At 50.6% G+C, this 23,872-nt stretch overlaps 1 protein-coding gene across 1 annotated transcript; it reads left to right on the top strand.

Annotated features, from left to right (window-relative positions):
• Nucleotides 1-1,468: 1,468 nt before the first annotated feature.
• Nucleotides 1,469-12,759, top strand: Ackr3 (atypical chemokine receptor 3). The gene is made up of 2 exons (XM_041650287.1): nucleotides 1,469-1,553; nucleotides 10,903-12,759. Exon 2 carries the CDS (start codon nucleotides 10,944-10,946, stop codon nucleotides 12,030-12,032), a length of 1,089 nt encoding a protein of 362 aa, XP_041506221.1. The 5' UTR covers nucleotides 1,469-1,553; nucleotides 10,903-10,943; the 3' UTR covers nucleotides 12,033-12,759.
• Nucleotides 12,760-23,872: the final 11,113 nt, after the last annotated feature.

The raw sequence follows: 23,872 nt of genomic DNA, 5'->3' as shown, positions 1-23,872 counted from the left end.
CGACACGCCTTGTGCGTGCGGACCCTCCCTCCCTGTTGACTCAAGCCACCTACCCCCTGGGACCACAGACGGGTCTTTGTGACCACAGAACCGCCCTCTCTCTAGTCAGACCCAGATCCACCCTAGAGACCACAGGACACACCTCCGGGCCATAGACCCCGCCCCCAGCCCTTAGGACCACTCCCCTGCAGCGAAGCCACAGTCACCCCAGGAAGCCGCACGACCCCCCACCCAGATCTCACACTACTCCTTGCAGAGGCAGTGCCCTCCCACAGCCCGGAAAGCAGGTGTGCTCCTCAAGAGCCCACTAAGCAGGATCTGCCCCGCCTGGAGTAAAGTACAAGGCTGTTTAAACAAGCCATCCCTTTTGTTAAGGTTTTTCCCCAGACCGAAGCTCTTCAGCCTGCGCGAGACTCTGACCCCCCAGAGTCCTCGGGTTTCTGCGTTCAATGGCTCTCGGGAACCTCAGAAAGTAGACTCAGCAAGTTCTAGCGCCTGATACAGCTGATGCCTCCACTCTGGTCACTGCAACCGCTCTTTAGAAGTCCAGGAGAAGCGAAGGGCAGGGTGGCAGCCAGCACTTGGAAGGTGGGGGACTCTGGGGAAGGCGTCACAGGGACTCGACTTGAAAAGTAAAAGTCTGGGTCATTTCATGCTTGATTTTACTAACTGGGTCATTGCATGGGACGCATTTTTACACAGAATCTTAACAATGAGCACCTAGATAAGAATGTAGATTTTGATAATGGTGATGGCGCTGGCGGTAGAGAGGTTTGCGAACCTCACCATGGTGATAAAGGGTTGCTACCTCACCTGGGACAAAACCTTATCAGTGACTGGCATTGTTCTGTTCTGTAGAACACGGTCTTGAGAGGGTCTCAAGGACTTTGTGTAAGAGTTCCAGCAGAATCCAGGCGGAAGGCACTCTCCCCTCAGTTCTGGGTGCTGTAGTACAGGGCTGATTAATTGTTCCCTTGCCAAAGTGTGACTTCTGTTTCAGAGGCATCGACAGAGAAAAGGGCAAGCTTGACAAATCAACACCGAAGTTCAGAAGTTCAGAGTAATCTGTCTTGGGAACAAAGTCTTCCCTGAAGGCATTCAAAGGGAAACCTCCCTGCCCCCCCCCCCCATGCTCATGAGATTATTAAAGATATACCTGAGACCAGATCAATATTTGATTATTTTGCAAAGCACTAGGATCTCTTTTGGTTTTTCTTCTGTTGACATTTCCCCCCATGGGGTCTAGACTTTGCAAAGGAAGGGAGGTTGAAGGCTCCCAAGAGTGTGTTTGTGCAGAAAACAACAACTCAGAGAGGGTTGCAGGAGGGCGTGTGCCTGTATACAAGTGTGCTTGCCTGCCCGGTGGTGGGAGGGAGGAAGGGAGGGAGAGCGATGAGGGTTGCAAAACTGCCACCTAGAGGCGCCTTCCTGCAGTGTATATAAAAGGCAAGTCCGGAGCCTGAGAGATCTCAGTTGCTACAAACTGCTCAGCACTGAAGGAGCCTGCAGCGCTCACAGCCAGGAAGGCAAACCACAGCCCAGGCAGCCTTGAGGTAAGAAAGCGGTTTTTCTGTGTCAGCTTTGCTGAGCAACGACAGCAAGGGGCAGGGCTCCTGTTCTTACGGGAACTGGGCTTTTTCACAGAACTCTTGGCTCCCTGAGCTGGTGGCTTTTGAGCCGGCAGGTCTGGTTTTGAAAACTCAGGGTGATTGCCTGCTGCATTCCTGCATTGCAAACTACTCCTGATTTGGGGGATCCGAGTTCAGTCATTGGTGGAGGGACTCTGATTTGTTGCTGTGAGTACTTAAGTTCCAGGAGGTAGAGGAACTTTGGAGAGAATGGGGAATGCCCCATTCAGCTTGCCCAAAGCTGGCTTGGGGGTGAGTTTGGTACCACTGTTTACCTCTTCTGCTTCGAATTATCAGATTGGAAGTACTTGGAACTGGCTGTAAAAACAAACATACTTTCAGAAGGGCAGATGCTGTGTTCAGAGGTGTCCTCCAGTAGACCAGACAACTGGGCTAAGTGTGTCTGAATCTAGGATGGGTTTAAACTCTGTGCTTTAGGGGAAATTCTCACCTCGAGAATTCTGAAAGTTGTAAACGTGATTGTTAAATACAGCTCATCTTATCTCTTTATTGCATCCCTGCTAATCTCATTCTGAGAAAGTATTGTTCAACTTCAGTTGGGAGGGTGGGGAACTGGCACAAAAAAAGTGTAGTATTTAATAACTTCAGTCTTCTCTCCAAGTAAACTGTGAGTATTGGGGAGTTTTGATAGGGTGCGGTAAAGGTTCACGGGGTGCCTGGGAGTGAGGTCGGCAGAGAGTGAGGTCAGGGTCGGGTGGTCAGCCAAGACTCCTGGCTGCTTGCTGCTCGGAGAATTAGGCGCTGTGAAAGGCAGACTGGCTGTCTCTTCCTCCTTCTGTCTCTTTCTCTCTGTGTCTCTCTCCATTCATTTGCTCACAATAAGATCAATTAATTTCTCCGGAGTGGGAGTGAGCATCTTTTTAAGGTGTCTGGGGGCGGCGGCATCTCCGAGACCTCAGTCTGCACTGTGCCAGTGTGGAAACTTTCTGTTTTTCTTTGAAGAAACAGATGCTGGCTTTGTGTGCATTTAGTTCAGGAGAATGTGGAGCTCAAATGGGTAGGACCAGAAAGGAGAGCGGGGTGCGCTTGCGGGGAGAGGGGGGCGGGGTGTCTGGTTTTTGTGCGTAGCCCCGGTCTTTCTCCTGTCTGAAAAAGAGCTTGTCCCAGATGGAGCGACAACTCAACTCGATAGGAGCAGAGCACAAGCTCCAGCTTGGAAACATTTTGCTCCAATTTTCCCCCGTCTGAGCAGTAAACACCGAGGGTTACCCTGTGGTTGAGCTCAGCCACTGCCTCCAGGAGGCAGCAGGGGCAGGAGGAAAGCTGTCTGCAAAGAGAGGTGTAAAAGCTGGGGAAGTTGACTGCCTGCCTGCTGCCTGTTGCGCTCAGCTCCGTCTGCAGTTTGCTTTTAAAGGGGTATGCAAGGGGCAGTCACATAGACATATATTTTTAGGTTCCAGAAAGTTCCACGGCAGCATGCTTGTGCTTAACCGAGTCAGAACTTTGGAGGTTAGCTTATTCAGAATTAATAGCGAGTCCTTAGGGAGCTAAGAAGGTATTATGATTTCTAATCAGGCCCAGAGCTGGGCCAAGGATAGGCTTTCTAGATGGAAAAGGAAAAAAAAAAGCACGAAACACCCTGGTTAATCAGAACAGTGGCTTTTTGTGTGAGGATTTGAGGCAAAGAGGTCTTATTTTCAAATCCACATAGGGAAGTTAGTTGGAGTTTCTCAGAGCTGAGGCGAAAGGGACATTACTTTATAAACTTTAGGAGTCTCTGAGGGAGGACAAAAGGACCTCAGAGATTTCAGAACTTTTATTTTTTTCTCCCAGGTTTTGTAGCAAACAGAATGGAATTTGAGCCCGAAGGCATTTGTATTTTTAAACTAAGCAGTCCAAGGATTCTTAAGGACTGGCACAGCATTAAAATGCTTCTTGTTGCTTGTTAGGTGGGTGCATGCCTGTAATCCCAACACTCTAGAGGTCTAGAGGCTGAGGCAGTAGGATTGCAGTGAGTTTGAGGCCAGCTTGGGTTACATAGCATACATACCGTGCCTCATAATAAGTAGATAAACAAAAAGTCTTGCTATTGAAATCTCTATGTTTCGATAAAATGGATACTCATGTATAGTGATGAGCATTTTCAAAGTCCCCAGACACTGGGACACCCTTCTTAGATTACAATGAAAGCAAACAGCCTAAATAAACAGAGGGGACCAGGTGTCATGCCAAGGACATTTTCTGCAGGGGATAGTTGATGCCTTTCTGGCTAAGAATTTACTCACTTAGAGATGCTTAAGAAGGAGACAGCTAGCCTGCCCTCCCCCAGACTCCACTTTTATTTTTATTTTTAATAAGCACGTCCCAGGAGTTGTGAAATATTGTGGGCAAGCTTTGCAGAGAACAAGTAGGTGGGACATGGACAGTGTTTGATTCTGTAGCCCACAGCTGGGAGAGATGGAGGCTGTCTTGGGTAGCCCTGAATTGCTACTGGTGGAGCCCCGGGCAGCACGGGAAGCTGAGTTTGAAGGTTGTGCCCACTGGATCTTCTAGTTTTCTTGTTGGTTCTGACACTCTGGAGGGTGATATATAGGAAGAACCCAAGCGTGGTCTTGGGAACTCTGGACCTCCCATTGTCTTGCCCAGGTCCTAAGCTGGTGGGAATGCAGTCTCTGGTGATATCCTGCCAGCTGGCAGCCTTTGTGTGGTACAGGGATGGCAAGATCTCTCCACTACATGCAGACTCTGCTCCCTTGGGCTCCTGAGCACAATGGCTCTGATCCGGTTTCTGGATGGGCCGTTCCTTTAAGTCTGGTGAGTGCTCACAGTGAAGGAGGCCCTCTCCTGTGTTGGTGGAAAGTTCAGCCAAGATCCCCTGGGATAGGTGGCCTGTATCGGAATCAGGGTGTGGATTTTTCTCTCTGTATTTATTATTTTTTGAGTTCTCAAATAATTCAAAGCAGTTCCTTACTTATATGAATTAAGGTCACTCAGGGCCACAGCAAATGTGTGGTCAAGATGGCATTTGTTTCCCATTGGCTCCGTGCTGGGGGATGGGAGTCCCTTTCTGCACTCAAGACTAGTATTTGGCCATGGAGAGCTGCCTGGGTGGATGTCACCGGGTTGGGCATGAGTTTTAAGTAGACTTACTAGAGGATTTGGTTCATCGGCAACGCTGCAGCCATCACCTCCTTGGTGGGTAGTTGCTTCACAGTTCTGCTGAGGTGGCCAGACTGGCCCCAGTGAGCAGCACCTTCTGTGTAGACTCTCCAGCCAAAGGGAAACCCTGTGCCTGCAGCACAGGACCCAAGTGGGAGCCACTGAGCTGGAGTGTGGACAAGGTGCAGCCCGTGCCCGCTTCTGTTTCCATCCCTCTGTCTTGTCACCTGCCCTGACCTGTTTCCAAATGCGTAGATAGTGAAGACAGCTGGGCAAATGTCACGTCCTGGTTTGAGCCCACACTTTCTCCAGAAAGTTCCATGTGGGACACAGGTCATGTGTTGTGGGAAATCTGTGAAGGAAGTGGAGGTAGTGGTCTGCCAGGCCCAGATGACCTCTTAAACAAGCAGGTTCTGGGACTACATTAGCTTGTCTGACTTCTGTGGGGCAGCAAGCGTTTGTCGGGGGAATCCTGGGCCAGGGCTTCTCAACTGTGTGGCACCTCTGTCTTTAAACCTTCGTTGTCCCAAAGCCATGGCCTTTCTCTAAACCTGTGCTGGCATAGACGGGCTAAAGCCAGATGTCCTTGTCCATAGGTCAAGGTCATCTGTGGTCTCTGCTCTCCTCCATGAAGACAGTGACTCACCTCTCAGCAAGACCCCTGTGTTGTCCCTCATCTGTCTCCCTTTTCCTGACGGTTCCCCACCTTCCTACTGAACCCATGTCTGGGAGGGTGGCAAGCCTTTGTGCCTTCCTGTTTAGATGGTGGGTCCTGGTGGGGGATGGGGGTTGTGTGGGAGTGGTCCTGGTTTGACATCTTCACCCGCTCCAGAGTGGTGCCTCTGAGAAGATGAGCTGAATGAGCTGGAAAAGGAGTGCAGCTCAGTGTTGCCCAGGCTGCTGACCTCCCTGGAGCACGGCCTGGTCAGGTCCCTGTGCTCCATTGGTGGGACAAAGGTGAATGTGACCTGATGGGGAGGAGATGGGCAGCGACATGGACAGCTTTGCGGTGCATAGCGGGACAGAACCAGGCTGAGAAGGATCTTCTGCTCTCCGATGGGATGTGGCGAACATGTTGAGGCAATTTGGGGAGCCTTAGCCAGACACCTGAACACACTTGGCACTCTCTTGAAGGATCTTTCTGGGGATAAGGACATATGGATCGCAGCCCAAACCACCACCCCATGGAGACTCTAAATTTGGATGCTTCTAATTCTGGTGCTGTCCCGGCATGCTAGGGAGCTTAGGCAAGCCATTTGAAAACAGCTGGATACCGCAGGCTGCTTGCAGCAGCTGGGTGTGATCCAGGACATTTTATGAAGAGCAGTGAACCTTAGAAGTGAGGGGCATATCTCTGAGAATAACTTCCACTTCACAGAGAGGACTCCCGGGCCACTGGGACTGGGAGGCATGGCTGAACGTGATAGGCTGTGAACCTGTGGGAGAGCTGGACAGATGTGGGTGATGTCTGTGTGTAGGTAATGGGCAAAGTCCCTGGCAGACAAGACTGGATGAACTAAGAGAGGCAGTCTTGGGAAGAGGGAGCCCAGACAGACACTCCTGTTTAGGTAAATCTCTGGTCCCAGAAAAGTGGAGCAGGGACCTTTGATGGTCAGGGGCTCATTCCTCCCTCTGTTAAAATTTGCATAATTTTGATGTAAACTTGCCAATCATTTAGGCGGGTTTTTTTTGTTGTTATTTTTGTTTTTGTTTTTTTCTGGAGTAAAATTGCCAAGGCTGCCTCTGCATTTGCCTTCTCTTTACTTTCCCCGCCCAGCGTCTTCTCCTCATTGTAGATCTTTGTCCGTGTGTCTTTATAGGCCTGCATTTGCATATAAACCGCTCGTGATTTTGCCTCTTCTCTGACATCAGTGGGATTGTTGCAAGCTGCTGCGCATCTGCTTCTTCTTGCCTTTCGCTCAACAGCGTTCACGAGCCATTTACTGCCCTTGATCTTAAAAGTAGCCTGCCTCCCCTCCCCCCTCTCCCCTCCCCCTTTACAGCTGTGTTGTATTCCAAACAGTGGATGCACCACCATGCTTTATTGCACTAGTCTGCTAGTGTTGAACATTTATGCTGTCGGCAGTTTTGGCTGGTAAGCAAATTTGGCTTTAGTGGATACCTAAGGTGTATATTTGTAGACACGCGGGTATCTCAAGAAGATGTTTATGAACTTGTAAAATCATAGAATAAAATCGCCATTTCAAGGCTCTGCTCCTCCCTATCCAGATGTGGTACACTGGAATTGGGAAAGCATCAGAATTGGGTCTCATCCTGGCCTTCCCAGGGGTGGACTTTGAGGGAACAAAACGTGAGACAGTGTGCAAGGGTACCCGACAAATCACTCTTAGTTTCTGACCTAAAGACAGCAGGGAAGGAAACAGGGTTGATTGCAGCAGCAGGTGACTGGGCAGGATGGGGAAACCGAGCAGTCATGATGACCAGGAGACATTAATTCTGGACACAAATCCCTGCCCATCCAGATCTGTGTGGAATGTAGTGTTCTTCATGAACTGCCCGGGAATCCCCTGTGTCTGCTCCAGGGAGTCCAGGTACCCATGCAGGGCTCTCTGGGAGGTCGTCTTCCTCCCACTAGCCTTCACTTTCAGATTGCTCTGAGAGCTTGTCCAGGACAATTGGAGTCCAAGGACTGTGGGCGGATGCCATTCCGTTTACCGTGTCCTGATTCTGCTTCTGTCAAAAACGCTGAAGGTCATTTGCTGAGGATTAAGCCAGAAATGGAGGAGGGCTCTTTGCTTCAGTGATGGGCAGGCATTACTAGTGTTAGGAGGGCACACTCCTGATGTCCTGCAAAGGGGCTGTGGCTGCAGACCACACCCACGTGACATGCAGTTTTTGTTGTTCCCAAGCAGATGGATTGTCTAGTTATCATTTTCTTTCTAGAATCAGTCTTATTTGTTGCTAGAACCTAATATGAAGGCCAGGCTGTGGGTGACCCTTTGGCGTCTTTGTTTTTGTTTTAGTCACCTGTTGGAAGCAGAGTGGGTCCGGTTGCTGCCTTTTGTCTGGTTTCCAGGAGCCTTCTCTGGCAAGGAGGAGACATCCAGTCAGGGGCCAGGGGAAGGTAGGGACAGTCAGGATGAGACTCTCTAGCTTCGACTGGCTGGGATGTGTGCTGCCCACAATAGATGATTGTTAGTCACAGTGCCTGGAGGGGTCACCTGCTTCAGCTCTGTCCTTCAGAATGGTACCCTAACAGCTTTGCCCCTACTTGAGACTCTTCCACCGTGCCAAGGAGCCTCAGAAGTAGGGACACAATGGGAGGTGTGGTTGGGACTCTGTGCCTGCCCAAGAAATACTGCTGTGTCTCTGGAGCCCAATGGTCATGAAACCAAGGATCTTTTCCCAAAGGTAAAAGCCAGAAGCCAAAGGGCTGCGTGGAGGAGGCCTTCCAGTCCATGCTACCGTCCGCTGCTGTCCTAAAAGCCCAGCAAAGCCAAGATTAGCAAAGGCACCTGAGAGCCAGAGAGTTAATTCTGCAGGGACAGTGGAGGAATACAGAAGGCAGACACCGTCTCCTGTCCCTTGTGTTCCATGGGGCCTTTGTGGATCATTGCCAGCACTACACATGCCTGGGCACTGGAGGCAAGGGAGGTGGGAAGCAGGGGCTGCCTCCTGATGTGGAGAGGGAAGTAGGACAGGTTCAGATCCAAGGTCAAGTCATCTAGGCTTGAAGCCAGTTCTTTGGGATTTTCAGCCTCCGTGACTGTGATTACTCAAACCACAGGCTGGATCAGTAAGTCAAGGAAGAGCCCACACCACTGTCAGCCGAGCATTCCCGTGGTACCCATGGCCTTCTTTCCTTTTGCTTGTGGGCCTGGGAATATTTTTTTTTCAATCCCTGATGCTCTCTAGAGACTCTGGGTCAGAGGAGACTGAGAGGGCTCTTGCCTAGACTGTGTCTCTTGTAGTTTAGACTGGCCTCCAACTTCTTATATAGTGGAGGCTAACCTTGAACTCTGGATCTTCTTGTTTTCATCTCCTGAGTGCTGGGGTTATAGCTGTGTGCCCCCATTGCCTTATTTTAATAAAACCGAGGGAAAAGAAAATAGATCTTTGCTCTGGAGTTGTGAAGGATGCAATTCTTAGTCGTTCCTTCCAAGTAAGAAATTCAGAGTGCAGAGCCAGCAGGGTGTGTGTGTGTGTGTGTGTGTGTGTGTGTGTGTGCGTGTGTACAGTTCTAAGTCACCTGGGGCTGACCTCTATCATAGGCCAGTCTAACAGGTCACAGATAACCCGTCCTTTGGAACATGCTCTCCGCAGCCCCGACTGCTCTTCTGAAGCTCTCAGAGCTGTGTCGTAGGACAGAACCAGCATCTCCTAAACTGCATGGGCTCTGGGTCCACCTGCCAGGATATCTCTGAGGACCATCGTCCACTCCATCCATGGGAGATGCTCTGAATAGGAAGGATGAAGCTCCCCATGCAGAAGGCAAGACCTTCCATCAGCAGCTGAGGATATGGGATCTAGTTAGGTGGCCAGGAAGGAAGCCCCCTCTGAGCCTTCAGGCCATCTCCCTTAACTGGGGTTCAGGGGCAAATAATCTGCTGTGGGCTGGGGGTGTGGTGTGATCCTAGGTGGTATCAGAAGTCATTTCTTTTCAAGATTCCTTTCCCTGTGTCCTGAAGGAGAAAGCCCTTTGACTTACTCTTGCTTGCAAGCTCTTGACTTTGCCTCTGTTGGGGACTTAGTATTCCTAAGAGCGCATCGCCAACATTCAAGCTAGTGAGGTCCAGCTGTAGTGGGGGATAACTTCCTTCTGGAGAGTCCTCTGTCCTGGCAGGTGCTGGGGTGAGGTTTTGTGGAGCACAGGTGGGTTCTCAGATTCTGTGTTGTGCCCTTCAGCCCTGGGACAGCAGACACAGGTGGTTAAATCTTAGTTTAGATATGATTGAGAAGCCATAATTCTAACCCGGGTATGTCCAACCGTGGATCTGGTGGCTTTTCATACCTTGGAGTCAGCCACCTGGGCACCAGCCCACAAATTGCTGTCCCATGGGAATTCTTGTGTGTCTCTTAGAGGCCACCGCAAGTGAACCTGAAAAACAAGCTTGCTTGTGTCAGTTATCACCAGTGACTGGATGCCTCTTCTTTCTGGTCCTGCAGTGTAGCTTGGCTGTGATGACATGGTTGATTGTCCCAGAACCATGAACAGATGGGGCAATAGAAAACAGCTCCCGGCGGTTCCTACAGTGTCTGCGGAGAAATCACCACAGGCATAGTGCTACCCTGGGGTCATACTCTCACTAGGTGTGACATGGTGACAGCTAAGAGTTTTGGCCTCCAGTCAGACAGGTCAGCGAGCTCACCAACCCTCCAGATACACAGCAGGTGGCTGGTGGCTTATGTGCTTTGGGTCTTGGCACATAGTGCTCCTGAGTCTATAGAGCAAGGAAGAAATGGAAAACCAGGCAAATACTGAGCGCTTCAAGCAGCTGGCTGCTTGCCCTTGGCTGGAAACTCCCAACAACCCAGAATCTGGAAGTTTGGGGTACAATAAGATGGCAGGGCACTCCATACATGCTGGCTGTGTTTCCTGGGGCCTTCATGACTGTCAGTTGAGGGCAGGGGAGGACCCAGCGAGGGTCCAGGTTAGCAGCTGGATATTGCAAAAAGGCTAAGAAGAGAGTCGTAGTTCAAATGCAATTTGCAAGAGAATTTAAAGTGCTTTCATTAAGACACCAAAGCAACACACTTGTAATCTTCATGCCAGGAGCAAATCAACCCTGCCACTCTCGGGGATGTCAGTAAAATGGCTCTTGTGGACTCCTGCTGAGCACAGGCAGGCCTTCAGCATTGCTGTGGCCAGGGCTCCACTGTCTGACATTTCTTTGGCCCCTGTATCATGTTGATTTCACACCCAGGACACAGCCAAGCTGATGCCTCCATAACACAGCCGTGGAAATGCACAGAAAACAAGCCCAGCCTCTCTCCGGCCTCATGTAGCTGTAGCTGGCGTGTGTTTGACTTTGCTTCTTTCAGGCCGAGAAGGTTATTTTCTTCCCTCCTTTCTTTCTGAAGACATCATAAAGCAAAAGCCAAACAGATGAGCATGTTCAGGACCCCAGACGAATGTTTTGACCGAGCCCCGAGGTTTTCCTTGTGAAATGATCTTGTCTCTCTGTCTGTCCAGTTTCCTTTGCTGTAGGTTCTTTGGTGGCTCTCTTCCAGACCATGGATGTGCATCTGTTTGACTACGCGGAGCCTGGAAACTACTCCGACATCAACTGGCCCTGCAACAGCAGTGACTGCATTGTGGTGGACACGGTGCAGTGCCCCACCATGCCCAACAAGAGCGTGCTGCTGTACACCCTGTCCTTCATCTACATTTTCATCTTCGTGATTGGCATGATTGCCAACTCCGTGGTGGTCTGGGTGAACATCCAGGCCAAGACCACAGGCTATAACACACACTGCTACATCTTGAACCTGGCCATTGCAGACCTGTGGGTCGTCATCACCATCCCTGTCTGGGTGGTTAGTCTTGTGCAACATAACCAGTGGCCCATGGGTGAGCTTACATGCAAGGTCACACACCTCATCTTCTCCATCAACCTTTTCGGGAGCATCTTCTTCCTCGCCTGCATGAGTGTGGACCGCTATCTCTCCATCACCTACTTCACTAGCACCTCTAGCTATAAGAAGAAGATGGCACGCCGTGTTGTCTGCGTCTTGGTGTGGCTCTTGGCCTTCTTTGTGTCCCTGCCTGATACCTACTACCTGAAGACGGTCACATCTGCTTCGAACAATGAGACCTACTGCCGGTCCTTCTACCCCGAGCACAGCATCAAGGAGTGGCTGATAGGCATGGAGCTGGTCTCCGTCATCTTGGGTTTTGCCGTTCCCTTCACCATCATTGCTATCTTCTACTTCCTGCTCGCCAGAGCCATGTCAGCATCAGGTGACCAAGAGAAGCACAGCAGTCGGAAGATCATCTTCTCCTACGTGGTGGTCTTCCTGGTGTGTTGGTTGCCGTACCACGCTGTGGTTCTCCTGGACATCTTCTCCATCTTACACTACATCCCGTTCACCTGCCAGCTGGAGAATGTGCTCTTCACGGCGCTGCATGTCACGCAGTGCCTGTCCCTGGTGCACTGCTGCGTCAACCCGGTCCTCTACAGCTTCATCAACCGCAACTACAGGTACGAGTTGATGAAGGCCTTCATCTTCAAGTACTCAGCCAAGACGGGCCTCACCAAGCTCATTGACGCCTCCCGAGTGTCAGAGACCGAGTACTCAGCCCTGGAGCAGAACACCAAGTGATCGCTCTGCAGAGGTCTGGGGATGTCTGCGTGTGGCAAGTGGGAAGCTGGGCCCTGTGGTTTCTAGAAGAAAGCGATGTAGCTTTGTGTCTGGTTGCTTGGGTCTCATGAAGAGAAGAAGGTGCGTTCTCCAGGCAAGATGGCTGTCACCAGGATGCTCACCCTGACAGCTTGCAGCAGGTGGGGCTGTGCTGTGCAGCCACAGCTGTGTATTAAAGCTAGCAGCAGGATAGCCTCATGGACATCTGTACAATAGAACCTTCTGTGTCTCCTCAAGTTTTTACTTGACGGCTTTTGTATTTAAGTTTTAAGACTTTATTTTCTCACTATGGATGTACCTTATAAATGTATTTGAAAGTTAAATATATTTTAAATATTGTATAGGAGGTGTTGTATTCAGACCACGTAGGCCTCAGATTAGCTGGACTTGAGTTTTGACTAAGGACGACATTAATTGTTAGCTGATTTGAAATTTTATATATATATATGAATATATATGTATAAATTTATGCCAGCCTTGGCTGAAATGTTTTATTTACGATAGTTTTATATCTGTGTGGTGCTTTGTGCCTGCACAGGATATGGAACAAAAACTGCCCCGCAGTGCAGTTTGTGACATGAACCGTATTGTAGAGTTATGTTTCTGGCTGCAAACCCGTGAACAAAGGGAACAGAGTGTTCTCTTTATTTGTAAGTTATTTTTTTAATAAAGATTTTTTGTTTCCTAAGACTGCATCTGGGTCTCCGTTTTGAAAATGTTCTTGGGCTTTGGATGGCATGCCTGCTGCTAACGACTGGATGTGTGTGGAGTCTGGGTGTGTGTGGAGTCTGGGTGTGTGTGGAGTCCTGGGTGTGTGTGGAGTCTGTGTGTGTGTGCAGTCTGGGTGTGTGTGGAGGGTGGGTGTGTGTGGAGTCTGTGTGTGTGTGCAGTCTGGGTGTGTGTGGAGGGTGGGTGTGTGTGGAGTCTGGGTGTGTGTGGAGTCTGGGTGTGTGTGGAGAGTGGGTGTGTGTGGAGTCTGGGTGTGTGTGGAGTCTGGGTGTGTGTGGAGTCTGGGTGTGTGTGGAGAGTGGGTGTGTGTGGAGTCTGGGTGTGTGTGGAGTCTGGGTGTGTGTGGAGTCTGGGTGTGTGTGGAGAATGGGTGTGTGTGGAGTCTGGGTGTGTGTGGAGAGTGGGTGTGTGTGGAGTCTGGGTGTGTGTGGAGAGTGGGTGTGTGTGGAGTCTGGGTGTGTGTGGAGTCTGGGTGTGTGTGGAGAGTGGGTGTGTGTGGAGTCTGGGTGTGTGTGGAGTCTGGGTGTGTGTGGAGAGTGGGTGTGTGTGGAGTCTGGGTGTGTGTGGAGTCTGGGTGTGTGTGGAGTCCTGGGTGTGTGTGGAGTCTGGGTGTGTGTGGAGAGTGGGTGTGTGTGGAGTCTGGGTGTGTGTGGAGAGTGGGTGTGTGTGGAGAGTGGGTGTGTGTGGAGTCTGGGTGTGGGTGTGTGTGGAGTCTGGGTGTGTGTGGAGAGTGGGTGTGTGTGGAGTCTGGGTGTGTGTGGAGTCTGGGTGTGTGTGGAGAGTGGGTGTGTGTGGAGTCTGGGTGTGTGTGGAGAGTGGGTGTGTGTGGAGTCTGGGTGTGTGTGGAGAGTGGGTGTGTGTGGAGTCTGGGTGTGTGTGGAGAGTGGGTGTGTGTGGAGAGTGGGTGTGTGTGGAGTCTGGGTGTGTGTGGAGTCTGGGTGTGTGTGGGGTCTGGGTGTGTGTGGAGAGTGGGTGTGTGTGGAGTCTGGGTGTGTGTGGAGAGTGGGTGTGTGTGGCTGCTCAGGCAAGAACGATATTCAGTGAGAGAGAACCGCCTTATAGCCCAACTGTGGGGCTCGGGGGCTGGATTGATGTAAGGGCAGCATCTGGGCAGGGAGAGCACTATTGCCTCATTCCTGAAGGGCCATTTTCAGACAGTGATGAGTTTGGGGAGGATGAAGAAGGCAAGGGTAGGTGTGGTTTCATGGCTGTTGGGTAGAACTTGCTGTAAAAGGTAGGCTGCCCGCTGTCCACTCTCCAGGAACTCTGGTCCTAATCTTAACGTCTGCCATGGTCCACAGTCACATGTCCATTAAAACCACCCTGCTGAGGGCATAGGGTGTGGTGCTGCTTTTCTGTTCTTCCTACAGGATACAGCAGTGTGTTATGTATGCTCTATGACTTGCCAATCACAAGCATCTTTAAGTCCAGCACTCTGGAGGCAGAGGCAGGTGGATCTCTGTGAGGTCAAGGCCAGGGCGAACCTGACCTACATAGTGAGCTCCAGGTCTGTGTTGCAGTCTCTGTCTCCAAAAGGGGCTTTGGACCCCCACACCCACCCCAGGAAATACAGGCCAGGTGAGTTCCTAGCCTGTGCATTAATTTACACTACAATGCATTTGCAAATGTTCTTTTGAAATGGGGGCTCCTGCCCTCACTGATTCTCCAGGAAGCTAAGGGAACACCAGAGGTGTCAGCGGGCCGGTGTTCTAGGCAGGAGCTCAGAGATAGGCTGGCTGCCAAGACCACCCTCACCTGCTCCAGCTCTGAGGATGATCTGCACGGGGGCTGTGAACCCTTGCACAGATTGGTCAAAGTCAAAAGCACTGATCCGGAGAGCCTGCGGCTGCCCTTCTATAGGAAAACCCCTGTGTACATGGGCTTTCCCCCCATTCACAGCCAGTGGCCTTAGAGGTCCCCAGGGACATAAGAACCATGTCAGCTGCAAGGCATCTATATCCTGTGAAGGTCTTCATGCCTGGAAATTTTGTATAAGGGCTGTAACTTGTATTACGGCCTGCTGGATGCACACCTACAGTCTTCAGTGCTTGAACAGTTGGCCTTGATCCAAAGGATATTCTGCTTAGACAGCAATAAAATAGACAATTGAGATAATAGTCTAGCAATAGGTAAAAACCACTGAGAAAGGAGAATAAGAAAAATGGCCATGTAAAGTCAGGGAAAACTACAGCCCAGTGTGGGTCCCTGATAATAAACAGGGACCTCAGATCTGCTCTGAGGTTTAAGTAGTTCCAATGAGCAGAAACACACTCTCTTTAAGAAGTGAAGTCAAGGGGAAGGGGGAGTGTGGAAGGAGGAGGGGTGGACTTGAACCAGAGTCTGCAGTTCAGCCTTGCACTCAGTGGAAATATTCAACATAACTCACCTGCAGCTGGAGCCCCATGTTGGCCAGTGAAGACCTGCCTTTCTCTAGAGCACTGGTTAAGTCATAGGTGGCTGTACCTTGCTTGGTTGGGCCAGAGTCCTTGATGGTCATTGGCCCATAATGGCACCTGCTATGCCCTCTCTGCCTGATCCTCAGGCAGGTCTCCTGTGTCAGTCCTAGTCCAGTGGCTCCTGCTGCGACGTGGGACCCTGGGGCGGGGGAGATGCTGATGAGACTATTTGGCACTTTCTACTTTGTCATTACACAGTCACTGGGTAGTCATCCAGCTGCCTCCTCCCCCTCTGAGATGAGGAGGGACACAGAGAGAGGTTTGCCAGGCTGTGCCTTTGCACCTAGGGGATTTCCTATACCACCCCCACAAGGTTCTTGACACACGTGTCGAGTCTGCTGTCTCCAGGGTGCAGGGGCCACCTCCATCTCAGAGATGGCTCAGTGACAGAGCTCTCTCTCTCTGTATTCTACAATTCCCCCTTTTGTCCCCGCGAGGCTTCAAGACCTGGCGATGGATCCCTGCTGTTTATACTCCAAGTCCCACCTTGGCCTCCTGCAGCCCCTCTCATGAGACCCGATGGGAGAATGCAGAATCAAGGGGTGTAGAATGGGCTCAAGGGAGTGGCTCATCCTTTAACACGGAAAGGGTATTCTGCTCCGCTCTTCACATGTGAGCACAAAAGAGGCGGAAGGAAGATTATGTGAGCGGGTGAATATGGCACAGAGCTCGGCAGGAAAAGGGAAGTCAGGAGATCTTAATTTCCCTAAAATCTAGACATCAGAGGCCCAGGAATTTTGTCACTTGGTGGGCTGGCTAGTTTTAGGTGAACTTGACACAAGCTTGGAGTCATTTTGGAAGAAGAAACCTCATTTGAGGAAAATGTCCTCATTGGATTAGCTTGTGAGCCAGCTGTTGTAGTCCATGTTCCCAATTGATGGTTAATATGGGAGAGCCCAGTTCACCATGGGTGGTGCCATCCCTGGGCTGGCAGTCCTGGGTGCTATAAGAAAGCAGCAGGCTGAACAAGCCAGAGAGAGCAAGCTGGTAAGCAACGTTCCTCCAGGTTCCTCTCTTGAGTTCTTGTCCTGACTTCCCTCAGCGATGGGCTGTTGCCTGGAATCGTAAGCTGAAATATACCCTTTCTTCACAACACTAGGAACCCTCAGTATGACACTTAGAACCCACTCTTTTGGTTACCTTTGTGAAGGATAGATCTTTCAAAACATCAGCCTCCAGCATCCCAATATGAATACGAGAGCCACTTGGTGCCTTAGCAGTCAGTGGCACTTACACTTGCATGTATTGGGTGTGCTCCAGCTATCAGAGGAAAAGGAGCTTTTGCTTTCCGAGTGCTCCTTCTCCGAGCCACACCTCTCTGCACCCTTCATACTTGCGCTGGTGGGAACGTTGTTCCAGGGATGCCAGGCGGTGATGGTTAGTGCTGCCCACTGCCATGCAGCTGTGCTCCGCCTGGCTCGATGCATAAACCCCGTACTCTGCATGTGGCTTGGGTTTTCTCGAAATGAGGAGTGATGGCTGTCAAAGACCTTAGCACCAAGGAACAAAACCCTAGCCACTATTCAATGCCTTCTGTCCTCTGAGGAGCCTCATGTAAGTGCCCATCCCAGCAAACTGGGGAGACACCACCCCCCCCCCCGCATACTTACGTTCACAACTGTCAGAGAGTCAAGAAGTGTGAAGTGTTTACACCTGAGTCTTCTTGGGGCCACTTCTGGAAGCAGCTGTCGGAATCTGGTTTGTTTACTAGGACTGGGGAATTCTAACTTCTGGGCTTCTACTTGGGGGCACTCTGTCACTGGTGGGTCCCCGAGACACCTGTCTAAGCCAAGCACAGAACTTGGGAGAAATGTAAAGATCTATGGACTTACATGGGCTGAAATGGGATAGGATGGGACGGATGGGGTGGGAACATCCATAGAGAGAGTGACAAGGGGGCTCCTAGGTACCTGACGGGGGGCTAGGGTCTCACTTCTGAACTCTGTTATGACTTTGTGTGTGTGTGTCCTTTCAGAGTGATGGGTTCAAGTGGGCCAAATACTTCAAAAGATCAGCTTTACACCTACAAAAGCCTTCCATTCCCTTATACCTGGATCTGCAAGCAAAATTTTTGTTTGGCTTTGGCAGGATATCTTCCTGCAACACCATCAAGGGCCCCGTGGTCTTGATTCTGGGGGTACCATACATACATGGTATAAGACAAGTCTGAGCAAGTTCTGATGGGAATTGACTTCCCTGAACCACTTGGCTTGCAGAGGTTTACTGTGTTGGGGGTAGCTGGGGAGGCCCGGCCATGGGTCTACCCTCTTAGGAACATTTACTTCCCTTCCTCTGGTTCTTACTCCCTCACACACTTGCATACATAATACCCACAGGTAGACGTGCCTGGACTCGTGACTGCTCTTGTAACCAACACACATGCAGACAGGGTTTTCAATGTCATGTTTGGGATGAGTTGCGTGAGCCTTCTGGATATGATTTGAGGTTCCTCCTCTAGAAGGCACTGGTAGCTCCCATCGTGGGTGCAGGCCTGAGAGAAGAACAAAAGACCCGTCATTGTTCACCACATCGGGGACTGAGAGAGGCTGTAACTTTGCTGAGCCTCAGTGGCATGGGATGCGATATGCCTTGTCCCAAAGGGTTGCCATGACGACCAAACCACAAGGCCCTTACAAAGGGCTCATTACAAATACTCAGAAGACAGCAGCTGGTCCTTCTTCACTCTTTGGACAATCTTTATATTTTTTTCCATAACAATAAGGTGTTCTAGAGAAAGAGGGCTAGGTGAGAGAACACTTGCCTTTGAGGCTCGCTTGCCTTAGTGGTGTTTCTTTGCTGAAACAACAGTCCCATGACACACGTGGTAATACATAGATGAATTTTGGGGGAGACTGGTGGGTGATGGGGAAACTGGCATCTAGCGGGTGGAGGATAAGACCACTGCTGAACAGCCCACGGTGCACAGTACCGCCCAATAACAATAAAGCATCAGGCTCTAGACACCAAGAGAGTGGTGAAGAGGAGGCCCTGGGTCTGGTCATGAGGAACCCTATCTAGCCACTACGACTTGAGACTTCAGGATATCAATCCTTTCCTTAGCGGGACCTCTGACAATCCCAGGTCTGGGGAAAGCATCCAAAGGGGACCAGCAGAGTCCCAAGTTGTCTTTTGACCTTCTCCCACACACAAATAAATAAATGTAAAAATAAGCAAATAAATACATAGCTCCAGAAAGAACATGGTCAGTGGACGGGGCCAACAGGGCATTATCAGGCGTTGCTGATGGATGCCATGGCTGCTGACAGGTTTGGTGAAGTGCATATATGTCTTCTGGGAGCCTCTTACCACTGCTTTCCTTCCTGAGAGAATGGTTGACATGCCTGAAACCCAGTCCACCTGTGAGTCAATCCAGCAGAATGTGTAGAGAGAGGGATGCGTTTGGAAATCTGCGCAGGGCCACGCTAATGTTCTTACCAAGCCCCCACCCCTACCCCAGCATGAGTCGTCTTCCCGTCACTGAAGACCAAGATGCTCTATGATTCTGTCTCCAGTACGGCGATGTATAATCCCTAGGTGTAACCCATGCCTTTGAGCTTGCCTGATGTCTGCCAGAAGTGTCTGGTCGCCTGGCTGCCTGTGAGATGCCATCCACACAGCCCTGCTCTGTGTCCCACTTGGTCCTCACTTCCATCTCCTAGGGTCCTGCTTCTCAGCCCCTGAGATGCATGGGCCCAGGGCAGGATCCCGAATAAGGGTGGTCATGGTTGTCTGTGTGGTATGTGCAAAGTGAGGGGCAGATCTGGACTTTTGCCTCCTTCACCAGCTTCGTGTCTGTGGGCTTTCATATGCTGATGGCCGCAGACATTTCATGTAGGATTCTGAAAGGCTGCCACTCAGGGGCAGTTCTCCCTACAGGCTGAGGGGTGTGGAGTGGGGACTTCACAGACATTTGTCACGATGTATGCAGAGAAACAGGCGCATCTGCATTTCCATAGCCATTTCCGGAACAAAACTGATTAAAACCATTTCCTAGGTAGGTCAGCGTCTTCCCTTGAACAATTCTCACAAGAAAAGGCAGAGAGAAAGTCGTCGGGGCGATAGCATTAAATCTGCTTGGGTGACTCAGAATGTATGTTGGCACGGCAACGCGCCATGTGGCAGGCAGCAGACGTGTCTTGTTGGTGGCGGTGGCGTGTCTGAAGAGGCCTGGCTTCAGCAAGCCGTGCACAATTTGCTTCCTTTTAGCCTTTCATATGAAAGCGTTTGAAGCTATCTTTTCATTCCTTTCCACAGGGCTGTAATCAATAGGAAGAACGCATTAAAGGTTCCCCCCACTGTCGCATTTCTCAGGGTCCTTGTTGAGCGTTCTGCGCCGCGCTGTAATGAGAATTTGAATTCCGTGCAGTGCACGAAGTGTAAATGAAAAATCGCCGGTCGCCCAGCTGTGCAGACCGAGAAATGCCTTTGCCGACGATTTATTCTGCACTTGTTCCTGTTAATTCGTTCATCCGTCCATACATTCGCTCATTCAATCACTAGCTGGACAGGCTTTATGGAACGCCCACTGTGGACGGCACAATGCGCTTGTCTTTAATGTACAGAGATGGCCAGGCCACTGTGCTTTCTTTAGAGATGCTCCCGGCCTGCAGTGGCGATGGGCCACGAGACTTCGAGAGTGCATCAAGGCAAGGGGCATCCTGGAGTCTTAGCTGAGAGGAAGGTGTGGTCGTTTAGATAAGAGAAATAGGGAGGGCTCGCAGAGCAGGAACCCTGCCAATGGGTAGAACTGCAGGGCCGGCCCGGGAACAAAGCTGGGACCTTAAGTCTCAGCTCTCAGGATGCCTCCACTTTTGAATTGTTCTTGGGGGGAGGGGGAAGTGAAGGGGTCTGTTTGAGCAAACCTAATGAATACCGAGACCGTCAGTCTCTGTGTGGTAGCTTATCTTTACATGGGATTCAAAGGTCACTATGTCCCCACTCTTGGGACATAAAATGAAGCTCAGGACAAGGAAGTCAAGAGAGAACTTAGCAAAGCCTGGGACTTTCCAGATGGGTGATTGCAGCCTCCACCTGGTTTGCCTGAACATCCTGGGACTTGATCCTCAGGGCTCCTTATGAAGTAGTGATATGACCAAAGTTTATGACTCCACGGGAACCCAAAATCGGCTTGCCCAGGGTGGCATCTTTTGGGTTGATTTCTGCCTAGAGATTTTAGATTTATTTATTTATTATGTATACAACGCTCTGCCTCCATGCATGCCCACACGCCAGAGGAGGGCGCCAGATCCCACCACAGATGGTTGTGAGCCACCATGTGGTTGCTGGGAATTGAACTCATGACCTCTGGAAGAGCAGATGGCACTCTAAACCACTGAGTCATCTCTCCAGCTCCTGCCTAGAGATTTTAAACATCTATGTGTTTTTTTTTTTCATTTAACAAACCCTCCCTAGTGAGGTCAGTGTGCAGTGGATATTGCTCCCCGAGTTTCTTTTTGTTTGAGCATGGGCTGCAGTGTTCACGATGCTGTCCTCAAACACCAGGGAGGCAGAGAAAGGCATAAGAAAGTGGCTTCTTGTTCACTTCCTCAGAACGATGACAGAATTGATGCTAGCCTCAGAGGGGAGAGTGTGGCCCCCTCAGTTGTATGTGTGCATGGGAGCAGGCACGTGTGTATTTGTGTGTGATGTCATATGTACGTTGTGTGTATGGTATATATGGTATGTGAGTGTGCATGGAGCCAGTGCTGGGGAGTCTGTACCAAGTATAAGTGATATGTATGGTGTATGTCTGTGGGTTGTGTATACATGGGAGGTGTGGGCATGTATGTGCTGTATGGTGTGTTATATATATATATATATATATATATATATATATATAAAATCTCTGTACTGTGTTTGTAGTCTCTGTTGTGTGGCCTATATTGATGATGACATGTGTTGTGTGTATTGTGTCTTGTGTGTGTGGTGTGATGATGTGCTTTGTGTGTTGGGTAACTATTGTGTCCTGCTTTGCCCAGAGGTCCTGGCTCTGAGACTGAGAGCCAGTGCAGGCCTGCATAGTACTAGCTTTGTTTCTCTCCAGGCTCCTGCACAGCCAGGGAAGCATGCAGTGTCTAATCTGCTGCCCCTTGCAGGGTTCGGGGTGATGCCAGTGCCTGTTACAGTTGAGTTCTGACCCCCTCCCTCCCCTGCTCTCCCTTTCTTTCTGTACCTTGTGATACACAGGGTGGATAGAAACATCGCTTCCCTAGAAATACATGGCTAAGCCACATGAGTCGCCATCCACAGGATATGGGCTGACTCTGAACCTAGCCGTGTGACAGTGAGTGGTCCAGCAACTACTGCCTTGCAGTGTCCTGCTGGCAGGAAGGGTCCTTCTCACTCCCATGCCCCTGACTGGCATGCACGATTACTTCAGATGAGCTCACCCAGGACTTAGCAGAGATGGAAGACCTGCGTGGTCTCTATCATGAGTCAGAGCTGTGATTCTCAACAGGTCACGCTCTTTTCCCCAGGGATACTTGGCAAGGTCTGGAGACAGCTTGAGTGTCATAATTGAGTATTGCTGTTTCTCCATATCCAGAACTCAGAGGCCAGGGATATGTCTTGACGTCCTCTAGTGCTTAAGGAAATGGATCATCCAGTCTGTAGTGCTGAGGCAAAGAAACCCTTGCTCAAAGATGGGGTACTCATTTTCTGAGGTGGCTTGCTGTGGCCCTAAGTTGTTCCCCTGGTCCCTAGAGAGGTTGTAGGTGCAGTTCCTGAAACTTCTTGCAATCTCCTGCTGTTGAAGGAGTGTCCAGCTGATGTCTACCCGTGGTCCATCTTTCCTGCTGCTCTCCCCTGCTCTGCCCTGGGTGGAGGGGGTGACTTCTGCCACTCTATTGGCTTCTGCCACTGGGCTTCATAGGCCTTTTGTCACTGCCTGTGAGGTAATCCTCCCTCTCTGCTGTGGTCAGTGTTTCCAGCAGGGCCATCTCATCTCTGTAGCCTTAGCTGGCATGGCAGTGCCCGTCTACAGCTCATCTTGGCTACCTAGTCCCGGCTCCTTCCCTGGCTGAGGTCTGCTGACCTTGAAGGTAGCTGTGTCTCTCTGGGCTTCCTTCTGATGGAGATGGCTTTCCCACCCCTGATGCCCTTAGCAAAGTCTGTACACCTCACTGTCTCTCCTCAGTGACTAGCAGGAACTCCGCTCCTGCCTGGACTTTGAGCCAGCCAGCCCTTTCCCTGGACCTCACACAACCCCCCCCACCAGACAGACTGTGGGGGTGGGGTGGGGGATGCTTTTCATCCCCACCTGTTACCCCCTCTCTCTAGTGTCTAACATTTACCTTCTTTTCTTCTTTTATGGTCATTCCCAACACTTGACACAAACATAGGCCAAACTACGTTATTCCCTGCCTTCTTCAAGAGCAGTCCCAGGTCTCCGAATACTTTCTCTCTAGCCCTGAAGGCTGGCAGCCTGCCTGATGGTGCCCAAGGGCTAGCAGGAGGCCAGAGCTTCTCTGGCTCACTCCAAGTGCCCTAGCCCAAGGAGGAAACATGTCTGCAGCCTGTTGAGGGAGGGCCAGTGAGTCATTGATGTGGAATTCCTGGTCAGGCCCCGAGTGCCGGGTGAGTGATTAGGTGTGGTTGCTGGTGGCCTGCCTCTAGACCGACTTAATCAATTCATCATTTTTTGCTTTCCTCCGGCTAGGCTTACTGTGTGGAGCCCGGACATTTATCTTCCCGGTGAGAGTCTATGTGGGGAAAGATAAATCACGTTTGAGATCTGCTAAGTCATCGGCTGCCTTTGCGGCCAAACCTGAAAGCCAGGCCCCTGTTCTCATTTCCACAAGAGACTGTGAAATACCATAGAGGCAAGCTGAGGGTGAGCGACTTCGTTAAGTCTGGCCAGCGAGAGTGTGAAGTCGGTTCTCAAGGCGAGGCCTTTCAGCTTAGGTTCGGCTTCGAGCGACCCTCCTTGGAAAAGCATGCTAGGAAGTCAGAAATGGTTGAGAAATGCTGCACTGCATTGTGGGAATTTCCCAGTGCCTCCCAGACTCAGAGAAGGCCCAAAGGATCTCTCCAACCAGCTGTGCTAACTCTGAACTGTGAATCCCCTTGAGCAGACTTAACTTCAGAGCATCAGAGGTTCCTGGTACTGTCCCTATGGCGCTTGCTTTAGGAGCTGCAGAGTGGGTCCACAGTCCACAGTCAGACTTCTCCAGTGATGGAATACCAGTAATTCAGGCTAAGGGGCAAAGGGACATGGCTCAGCTGGTAAAGGGCTTGCTAGTCAAACATGAAGACCTGAGTTTTGATGCCCAGCACCCACTTTAATAACAACATCAAACAGAATGAGGAGGAGGATGAAGAGGAGCAGGAGGAGGACGAGGAGAGGAAGAAGAAACAAAAGGAGCAGTAGCAGCAGCCAGATGTGGTGGCATACATATGTATCCCGGTGCTGGGGAGGCAGTCAGCCTAGCCAAATTGTGAGTTCCAGGTTCCGTGAAAGAGCCTCTATTTTTTTTTTTAAAAAAAAAAGAAGTGAAAAAGAATTGAAGAAGACACCTGACTTTGATCTCTGGCCTCCACAATACACATACATGCATACACATGACACATATGCACACATGTATATACATGTACACATGACGGGTGTACATATATGTG

This window comes from Microtus oregoni, unplaced genomic scaffold (assembly GCF_018167655.1).
Source record: "Microtus oregoni isolate MIOR12 unplaced genomic scaffold, Mior012 000004F_ref0000308, whole genome shotgun sequence".
Lineage (NCBI taxonomy): Eukaryota > Metazoa > Chordata > Mammalia > Rodentia > Cricetidae > Microtus > Microtus oregoni.
The sequence above is the reverse complement of the archived record's forward strand: the minus strand, read 5'-3'. Positions and strand labels throughout refer to the sequence as shown.

Excerpts from the sequence above, each read along its gene's own strand:
- Ackr3 (XM_041650287.1), top strand. The coding sequence starts at position 10,944 with ATGGATGTGCATCTGTTTGACTACGCGGAGCCTGGAAACTACTCCGAC.